The sequence below is a fragment of the Ovis aries genome, chromosome 11 (assembly GCF_016772045.2).
Source record: "Ovis aries strain OAR_USU_Benz2616 breed Rambouillet chromosome 11, ARS-UI_Ramb_v3.0, whole genome shotgun sequence".
In the NCBI taxonomy this organism is placed as follows: Eukaryota; Metazoa; Chordata; class Mammalia; order Artiodactyla; family Bovidae; genus Ovis; species Ovis aries.
In genome coordinates this window covers 38,957,233-38,967,511 of record NC_056064.1, presented here as the reverse complement: position 1 = coordinate 38,967,511, position 10,279 = coordinate 38,957,233, and the positions used below count along the sequence as shown (strand labels likewise).

General features: G+C 56.0%; 1 protein-coding gene across 4 annotated transcripts in view; it reads left to right on the top strand.

Moving 5' to 3' along the window:
• Window positions 1–6,408: 6,408 nt before the first annotated feature.
• The window catches only part of SRCIN1 (SRC kinase signaling inhibitor 1), an 81,614-nt gene continuing 77,743 nt past the window's right edge, over window positions 6,409–10,279 (top strand). For 2 of the 4 annotated variants that reach the window (XM_060394866.1, XM_027974631.3), the window contains exon 1: window positions 6,409–6,645. In XM_060394866.1, the coding sequence (XP_060250849.1) occupies window positions 6,480–6,645 (166 nt within the window). In that variant the 5' untranslated portion in view covers window positions 6,409–6,479. Of the gene's footprint in view, window positions 6,646–7,558; window positions 7,766–8,729; window positions 8,972–10,279 lie in introns of those variants that run through there. The other 2 variants (XM_060394865.1, XM_042255905.2) reach the window with 2 other exon arrangements.

Sequence of the window (10,279 nt, the reverse complement as noted above, 5' to 3'; positions counted from 1 at the left end):
CATTTTCCCAGCCCTTAAAGTCTTGTATGTATTAATATTTGGCCCCAGTCATATACCAGTGGTTTTTACTGAGAAAGTCTGACCTCTAATAAGGAGAGTGAAGTCAGGGATGGATGGTGCAGGGAGTGGTATACGGGCCTGGGTCCTATCTTGGGAAGATGCCCAAAGCTCCCCCAGCATGGAAGGAGGGGCACATGGAGGCACAGCCACAGGAGGACCCCAGAGAATCAGGGCAGCAGTTTGCCCTGAATCCACAAGCACAGAAGCTCTGGAGGGTGGAGAAGACAGGGGGACCAAGAGGACGAAAGCTCTGCCCCCAGAGAAGCAAACCAGATGGTCACAAATAAAGCTAAGTGAGTGTTAAGAAAACCCAGGGGACAGGGACTGTCAGCTAGAATGTGTTTGTGTCCGTGTGCCTGTGTGTGAGGAGGGCAGGGCTGGAATTGGGAAGGCTTTATTGAAGACGTGGAACTTGAGCTGGGCCTGGAAGTGGATGTCAGGTGTCCACAGGTGCAAAGGAAGGAAAGGACAACCCCAAGGTGGGGAACAGTATGGACAAGGGCATGGAGTGTAAAGGGAAGACACAGGACGTGCGTGTAAGTGAGTATTATTGCTGGAGGTAGCCAGAGATGAGGCTGCAAAGAATGGGGCTAGAGCAAAACATTTCCAGCTGTGAACTCAGGTTGTTTTTTATAAAACATCGCAAAAATGATCATGCCCTAGGTTGTGTGGCAACGTCAAGTCATGATAAAGTTTTCTCAAAGATGAGCCTTCATTTCTGTACTCATCTTGAGGACCACACTTTGAGAAGCGCTGCCCTAGGGGTCCTAGGATGGGCTGCAGAGGTCAGGGAGGCCCACAGATTTCTTGCAGCTGGTCATGTATATTCATTTGTTTAGGGAAGGGGGCAAAACTCTTGTCAGGACCTCAAAAGTTTCAAGATCTCCAAAGGACACAACCCTCTGCTCTAGGGAGTGGTCACTGAAGGTCTTTGAGCAGAACGATCTAGTGAGGCTTTAGAGCAGAAAATGTGCCTGATTCAGCCTGAGACCCCTTCCTTCCCTGCCCATACCCAGAGAGGCTAGCCCGGGCCAAGCTCAAGGGAAAAGGATTTGGGGGGGGAGCAAAAGATGCCAGAGAACAAGGGGCCCATTTAGGGCGTAATTAAAATAATCTGTGGGAAAGAAAACTGGAGGACTTTTTCAAGCTATGCTTGGAGCAAGATGATCAGGGAGCGGTGGGCCAGCCTCGAGGGCAGATGGCACGATGTTAGCTGAAGATGGGAAGCTGAGCTCCTCAACACTTGATCAGGCATCTGCTGCCTGCCTGGGAAGCAGGAACCTGAAAGGGAGGCTCCCTTGGGATGGGAGCCAGGCAGAGCAGGAGGCTGTCAAGATGCAGTCTGGGTCCAAAAGAACTGCAACTTGGGGTCCTGTGAGCATCTTCCAAGTGTTCAGAGTGGATGCCTGGTGCCCCAAACCCTGGGGAGTGGCTGTAACTCACGTGGGCACGAGCTTCTGTTTCCAAAAAAAGTAGACTCTGAAATCTGCAGATGGGTCTACTTAATGAACTCCCTGAAAAATGCCTACTACATTTTTTTTTGAGGTGAAATTCACATAACATGAAATTCACCATTATAAAATGAGCGACTCAGTGGCGTTTAGTGCATTCACCGTGTTGAGCAACCACCACCTCCACCTGGCTCCAAAACATTTTCCCAAAAGGAAACCCCATATCCATTAGGCAATTGCACCCCATTTCTTCCTTCTCCAGACAAATCTCTATGGATTTACCTATTCTGAATATTTCCTATAAATGGAATCATACAATACCTGACCTTTTGCATCTGGCTTCTTTCACTTAGCACAATGTTGAGGGTCATCCACATTGAATCGTGTATTAATACTTTATTCCTTTTTATGAAAGAATAGTACTCCATTCTATGGATACATCACAAATTGTTTATTCATCCATTGAAGGACATTTGGGCTGTTGGGTCATATAGTAATTATATGTTTATCTTTTTCAGGAATTGCCAAACAGTTTCCTATAGCTACTGAACCATTTTATATTCCCACCAGCAATAGATGAGTTTCATTATTAAATAGGTAATTCTGTGACCCTGGAAGGTGGAGAGGGTTTCCAGGTGCTACCATGGATAAAATAAGTGAGGATGGATCCTGTGCCCACCATAGGCTTATAAGGCTGGTTAGCAAGTCTGGGAAGGATGCTGGCTAGAGTTGGAAGGCTGTCTTTCCTTTCTTTCCCAAAGCAGGTAGATCAGGTGGTGAAGTCTAGAGCCTAAAAGCCAGCTGGGTATGGCCCTGCAGGAGTTGGGCTTGTGGTCCGCCTGGGCCCCAGTGGCTCACAATATGTCCTCTTAAGGAGAGATGCAGAGTGCCTTCTTTCTCCCTGCTCTAACCTGGTCTTCGCATCTTTCTTCTCTCTTTGCTTTCTGTGTCTAGACAGCTGAGTAGGAAGGAAGGAGATGGGATGCTACATGCATGTTCATGGACTCCATCCACAAGCCCTTCTGTCTACTTAGGCCCAAGGAGGTCATCCCAAAGTGAGATGGGGTGCTGGGAGCCCTCTCCCTCACCTTTATTCCCTCCTCCTCCCACGAGAGGGGACCCACTGGCTTCTGCAGCACCAGCATGGCGCATGCAGCTGGGGAGCAGGAGATCCAGCTCTGGCCATCTCCAGCCCTCAAAGGTCAAGGTTGGGGGAGGAAGGAGTCACCAGGGGCACTTATGGAGGCTGGGGTTGGCTTTGGTGTTGGTTTAAGGAAAGGAGGGGGAGGTACATTAATCTGTGTTACAGAGTTCTCCTGGACATTCCCTGTGCACCAGGCCCTGCGGTGGCTTGCCAGGTGAGCTCCACTAGCAGGCAAAGCCTGAAACTGGGCAAGCAAGAAGGTGGTCTCGACCCCACTGGTTCTCAAAGTGTGGTTCCCCCGCAGCAGCAGTAGCATCAGCAGTAGCCACACTAGAGAACTTTGTCAAAATGCAAATTCTCAGGCCCCTCCTCAGACTTACTGAGTCAGGAACTTTGTCACAAGTCCTCCAGGTGATTCTTATTCTTGCTTTGATTTAAGAACTGCTGCCCTGCCCTGAGAGAGAGTCCTAGTTAACAGAGAGGGACTCAATGCTCCCAGTCTGATGGGAGAGACAGGACACTCACTGACCATCTGACAGGGAAGACAGAGTCTTGTGCTCAGAAAATTCTCAATCAGAAGAGGACATCTAGGTTTCTCACTGCAAGTCCCTCTAGTGGGGTCCCTCCCTGCTGGAAGCACCACCATGAGTTTCTTTGGAGGGAGTTGGCTACAGTTAGGACCCCAGAGAAACCCCCTCTCTTCCACTTTTTCTCTCCATTCTTCAGAAAGCGGGTTTGATGTGCTAATGAGGACATCAATTATTGAGCTTCATTAGCATTCATTACAATAACAAGCAAGGGAGAGGGGACCGCAGGGAACAGAGGAGGGTCTTTTAAAACTTCCTGCCGTTTACTCCTTTCCTTGAGGTGGGAGGGGGGATGGGAGAGCGAGGCACACTGGAAGAGAGGCTTGGGGTTCCTGGAGACTTGGCTGTGGTCAGAAGTCAGCAGCCTCCACCTCCTCGGCTCCCCAACCCAAACCAGAGGCAGCTCACTGCCCTGGTCATTCTTTCCTGGGAAGAGGGCTCTTCACAGCTCCCTCACTGCCTTTGGGTCACCCTGGTGGAGTCTGGATGATCCAAATGGGGCTTATGATGTGCCCTAGCCAGACAGTCACCCTCCTGGCAGGGGGCTTTCTCAGGGATCTGAGCTGGGGGCCTCCAAGGTGGCTGAATGAGCAGTTTGGGGTTTCCCACTATCATTTTTCACATCACCTTTTCCCTTGTGGCTTTCCCTAGAGGCCTGTGTGCCCCTTAGCCCACACCAGGCCCCTTCTCCCTCTTCCTGCCCAGATGTTTGTCCAGGTGCAACCCTGGCTCTGAACACCCTTGGGGAAGGAGAAGTGATGCTGAGAATTTTCACTTCTAGGGTGCTCCCTCTTAACTTTGCTCCCTTGGTCTGGGTGGAGTGAGAAGGGCCACGTAGGTGGTTAACGATCTGCTGCTGATCTGCTGATCTGCTGTTCCAACATCTCAAACAAGCCAGCAGCCCCCTTTCAACCAAGAGGTAGTCAGAGATGCAGGGGAGGAAGGCCAGAGAGAAGTTACCTGTTGAGGAATGAGGGTGGGGGTGGGGTGGCACCTGAAGCATCTCAGGTGGAGGCAGCTGGCACATTTCTTGTGCCTGGGCACCACGCCAGCTTCCAGGAGCAATTCTGGTTTCTCAGCTGGAGAAATAATAGCTGTGTTTCTCTCGCTCTGATCAAAGGCAATGGCTTCCTCCAGACTTCTCCCTAGGAGAAGGAGCCTTGGCTTTTGAGATTGGATAGGAAGGGGAGCAGGCACCTATCTTCCCTGGGGGGTGGGGACGGAGAATTTGTTGCTGCTATTGTTCAGTTGCTAAGTCATGTCTGACTCTGTGACCCCTTGGACTGCAGCACACCAGGCTTCCCAGTCCTTCACCATCTCCCAGCAGTTTGCTCAAAGTCCTGTCCAGTGAGTCGGTGATATTAGAGGATTGGGTGGGGTCAATGAGGGTGGCTGGTGTCAGGCCATCTGCTCTCCGGCTCAACTCGGGCCTCAAGGGTCTGTATTTCCATTCACAGCTGTATTCCTTCTCACCTCTCAACAGGACCCATGGAGTCCTGGATTAAGTGGAGGAAATCCTGGATTGAGAGAAGGAGGGGTTCAAATGAGCTCACAGCTATGAAGATGATCAGAAATGTTTAGGATCTGTCTGTAACAAGTGAGCCACACAAAAAATGATACCTGAATCTGATTTAAGCCCCTCACTATGGAGTGGCTTTCATGTGGGAGGTCACCTTAGGGTAATGACTGATGGATGCATTGTCCTGCTAACACGCTTGAAATTATTCCCAATTTCTGGGGGCTAATTCACAGAGTCCCCCTCCCCAAGTCCCCAAGCCCGTGGCTTATTGCAATCTAGTGTAAAGGCCAGAAAATCCTCCATGTGACAGGACAAGCATCTTTCCAGTCTTCATCCAGGAGATAATGCCCAGTTCCTCAACTCTGACATAAATAACTAGTTTTAAGCTTCAGTCATGTTCCTACGCCCAGTTCTCTTCCTTTCCTTTAAGGTCATGAGAATGTGTCAGATGTTAGGCCTCACCTTCAGGCAGCCCACCGGCTAAGGAGATGGTGGAGGTGATATAAAAGGAGGCTGGGAGCTTTGGAGTCAGGCATGTCTGGATTTGAATTTCACCTTTGCTACTCTTAGATTAGGCAAGCGGTTATGCCTCTCTGATCCTCAACTCCTTTCTCTCTGAAATGGGGCTGAAAACAGCCACTTTTGCAGGGTTGTTGAGATGCTTAAATTAGAGAACATGAATAAAGCATATTAGGTGGCACGGGGAGAGGGGTGCTTCCCCTTTGACTCAACAGGTAAAGAATCCCCCTGCAATGCAGGAGCCACAGAAGACATAGGTTTGATCCTTGGGTCAGGAAGATGTCCTGGAGGAGAGCATGGCAACCCACTCCAGTATTCTTGCCTGGAGTATCCCATGGACAGAGGAACCTGGCAGGCCACAGTCCACGGAGTTGCAAAGAGTTGGACAAGACTGAATTGACTTAGCATGCACGCATATTAGGTGGGCACAATATGGAGGAGAGACCTTGTCTCATGGTGGTGGGGGGGGGGGTGGGTAACCTGAGGGGGAAGGGAGGGGCAGCATCCTGTGTGGTTGAGTTGGGGGCCTGGATGGAGGAGAAGGAGCAGCAGCATCAGTCCCTAGCCTCTGGGCTCTGAGAGGCTTGGGAGGTGGTGTCCATGCAGCTGAAGGGAAGCCATCCCTCCCGTTGCCGACCCTGCCTCTACACAGGGCCTGCTGCCTCCCATGCCCATCCTGGGCAGGCAGCCAACCCGAGAGCTGGATGAGTGCCCACAGCATGCTCAAAGGCAAAAAGATGGGCACCGTCCAGTTGGCAGAGGGAGAGGCAGCTGGCCCAAGAGGGGAGAAGTCAGGGAGCCGACTGCTGGGGTCGTGTGCCCCGATGGTGTGTCCAGGACGCGCTTGGCTGCCCTCCTGAGCTGTCTGTCTGGAGCCCCTCCTCTTCCTACCCTGGCCCGGCCACCTAAGTTACTGTAGCTGGAGAGAAATTTCTAAGGGGCATCAGAGTTGCCCTGAGCCAGGCAGTGTGCTTGGCTCAGGGCAGGCCTGGGGGCGGGAAGGAAAGTGGAAGAGAGAGTCTGGATTAAGGCTGCAACTGGGTAGACCAGGAAGTGGGGAAACCGGTTTGTCATTCGGGCCACTTGGGGTGGGGTCTCCTCTTCTGTCTCTCGGCCGGCCTGCCTGCCACTCTGCCTGGTGGCCTGCAGCGAAGAGAGGCACTGTGCCCCTTCCTTGCTCATCTAAGCTGGCTTTGGGAATGCCAGGAGGAAGCAAAAGGGGCAGGGGTCTTGGCCCACTTTCCCCTCCCCAAGAGAAGTTTGGAAGAGAGGGGACAGGACAGAGAATCAGAGAGAGAGAGGTAGCAAGCAACCAGGACGGGAGGAGGGGACAGAGTCACCTGGAGAAGTCTGTGGAACCAACAGGTAGGCTATGGTGGGACAGGGAGGGGGTGGGAGTACGGCAGGGGTGGGGTAGAGCTGGCGCTTTGCAGGTTTCCTGGAGGTGACTACGACGTCGCCAAGGGAGGTGTGAGAGGGGCAGGAGCTGGAGCGCCCTCTTTTGGGGTCCTACTTGGCAGATGGGCAGAGACTCCCCTCACTCACAGCGCTGGCCCCTGCAGTTTCAGCAGACGCCTGTAGGAGGGGCCGCAACCCGAGCTGGGGGGAGGGGGGAGGAGACAGCCCAGCAGGGGGCGCCGGGGGACTGGGTCCCCTTGGCCGAGCCAGGTCTAAGGAGGGGACAAGGGGAGCGTCCCGGCAAAGGAAGATCCAGACTCTCTCTGCATAGGGAGCTGTGGCTTTCGGAGGTCACCTTGGCTGAAGAGTAACCCCTGGTCCCTCCCTGCCCCGTACCTCCCCCAATGTTTCTTCATCCCACGGCGCGCCAGGGCTTGGAGAACAAGTTCCCACACCCTCGAGATGCACCCCCCTCCTTCGAGGCCGGCTCCCGGCTTTAGGCAATTGTCTCTATCATGGCTTGAGGACTGCTCAGGGTATGAGAAGCAGGTGCAGCGGGGGGGAGGCCTGAGCGCGCCCCGCATCCGCGGCCAGGCCGCGAGCCGCGGGATCCAGCCGCACAACTGGAGGGCTGGAGGCGCCGGCCCCCTCCCCTCCCAGCTCCCTGCCACCCCAGAGGCCCTTTGTACGTTCCAGCCACACGCGCGTGCTCGCGCCGCGCGCGCTCCCGCCCGCAGTGACACACCCGCACCAGCCCCCGCGCGCGCGCACACACACACACATACACACTCGCTCTCGCACACTCGGTGACACGCCCGCGCGCGCGCGCGCGTACCCACACGCCCGGCCGCCGGCGCCCTCCCAGCTGGTCCACCCCGGCGGGGCCCGCGCCCCCGGCCCGCCCGCCTGGCACCGCGCCCCGGGGCTGGGGCCCAGCGAGGAGCCCGCGAGGCGGCGAGAGGGCAAGCGCCAGGCAGGCCGGCCCGGGGCCCCCGCCCCCCGCGCCCCCGCCCGATGGGGAACGCTCCGTCCCAAGGCATGTCCCTGTCTCTCTCCTTCCTAATGTGCCTCCATGCTTAAGTGGAAGGTATTTCTGTTTTCTTTGTGTGTTTTCCCCTCGGCCGGGGGCGGGGGCGGCGACCGGGCCGGGGAGGCGGCGGCCGGCGGGGCAAGGGGTGCTCGGGTCGCAGGTGTGTTGGGGGGCAGAGGACCGCGGCGTGCCGGGCTCCGGAGAAGGACCGGGCGAGAAGAGTGCTGGGTCCAGAGAAGGGGTCCGGCATTGGCGAGGCTGGAGACCGGGTGGGGAGGGCCTCGTGAGGCCCGGGGAAGGGAGCCCCGGAGAGGTGGGGGGTTCAATTTTAAAGAGGTTTGCGCGGGGCAGGGAAGGAAGGAGAGAAGAGAAAGGGGGATGGATGGTGAAGGGAGTGGGGGAGGGAGTGGTCCATCCGAGGTGGATGAAGAGGAGGATGCCGAGAGGCGAAGGGGATGGAGAGGTGGTGGGAGCATCAAGGGCCTCTCTTTCCCCCCAGGTCCTAGAATGGGGTGCACGCCCTTGGATGGTGGTGGTAGGCGCTTTGCGCCAGCCCCCCAGGGAAGGAAGGGGATGAATGTATTCTGGGATTGGCTGTGTTGCCAGGATACCAGCCTGTGTTCCCGCCCCCTTCCCCTTTCCTTCCCCCCAACACCTCCCCACCCTCCCGTCACCTCGAGGCCCTAGCCCTGGAGACCTGGGAGCCTGGGTAGCAAGGTAGCAGTTGCAGAAACTGGGGACCCGCTCCCATCTCGACTGGCGGGCAGGGAGGGGCCCCGAGAGGGAAGGGCTGGGGGAGGGGCCGTGTGATCTTAAGTCGAGGTGAAGAGGCCAGAGGGTGGGAGAGGGCGCCCCCAGCTGGGGAGAGCGTCTAGGGTGAATGAGGAGGTAGGGACTGAGGGAAGCTGAGCGGCAGAGGGCGGGGCTGGGGAGGGGCCGCGTTAAGCTCCCCCCTCCCCTCCCACGCACCCCCTTGCTACGTCAGAAGCTCCTGGGCCAGCTCCGAGTCCTGTCGGTGGGGGCAGCAGGATGCTGGTGGAAGCAGAGGGGGCCGGCCGGGTGCCTCCGCAGCTCGGCTGGCAGGGCCCGGCGGGGCGTGTGCGGCTGCTGGTGCAAGCCCCCCCGCCCCACCCCTCCCCATGCAGCCCTGGCAGTGCCTCCGGCGCTTTGCCCTGGCCTGGTGGGAGAGGACAGCGGAGGGCAGAGCCCGATCTCCCAGGGAGGAGGCCGGACCGAGGGACCCCGGGGGCCGAGGGGAGCCAGGTGAGCAAGAACAGGGAATGTGCGAGGACATCCCGGACTGGCAGTCCCTTTTCTCCAACACTAGGGAACCAGCAGGTCTTGTAGCCCCCAGCTTGAAGGGAAGTGGGTTCCTGGCTGGAGCCTTACAGAAGATGTTCGAACTCCTGTTGTTTTGGGAAGGGAAAAACAGATGAGGGCTGGGAGAGGGGATAGGTAATCAGACTTCCAGGCTTGTGAGTCTGAATATTCATTGGTGCTGAGTTTGAGCACTTTGGGGCGGGGATAGGATGCCTTCTTTCCAACTCTGAATATCTTGGTTTGGGTGACCTTGAGCCAACTGCTTTGCTGTCTAACTCCGTGCCTCAGTTTCTCATATTCCCTTCCCTATCCCTCTTGCTGTCTTAAAGAACTGATGAGGCATTTGATGGAGACTGTCACTGTGAAAATGTGGGGCTCCGTCGTCACTGGTGGCAGCTGTGGTGGTGGTGGTTTCTGGCATGGCTGTGCATGTGTACGAATGTGGGGGGCAGTTGTGGTTTATGTGTGAGGTCTTCTGCTGGCTGGGGCCACTGTGGGCAAGTGTCAGGGTCCTGCATTCATACAGGAAGGAAGGCTCTGGGCAAGCTGGGAGTTGTTGAGGCAGAGACTTAACTGGTGGCCTAGTGTAGAAGCAAGAGATAAGGCATAAGGGGAGGGTGTTCCGAGAATAAGATTCCCCCTCCACCCAGACTGCCTGGCACCCAGGCACCGTTGGCAGCGAGTGCAAAGGCTTTGCCCTGGCTTCCTGCCACCGTGCCTTGGGGACAAGAGGGTCTTTGTCCAGTGCCGCCCCCCACCCCAGCCCTGCTCCTTCCGCCCTTACCACGATGGCCAGGTCTCTGTGATGACCCTCAGGGCTGGGATGGAGCTGCAAGTGTGCTCTGGAGATCTGGAAGCAGCAGCTGTGGTCTTCAGGCAGTGCTGAATGGAGACCGGGAGCCCTCCTAGGGGAAAGTCCCTGGGAATTGGGAGGCTTGTCCCCGCTCCATTCTTTCTGCTTGCCTCCTTTTCTCCTTGCCTAATGAGGAGGGGATGGTGTCTGGGGTCTTCATGGCCTGATTCCTGCTGGGAATCCAGGGTTCCAGGTCTCTTAAATATATACAGGGTACAGAGTTGGGTGCTGTGATGCAAAGCCTCAGGTGATCTCTCTTTTTCTCTCTCTGGCCAGGGACCCACCCTGGAAAAAAGGTTTAATTAGAACCATTGATTCCTTCTTTGGCTGTGGGCATCGATCTCACCGGTGTGGTCAGAGCTGGGGCTAATGGTGGCACGGCTGCCCAGTTCGAACAG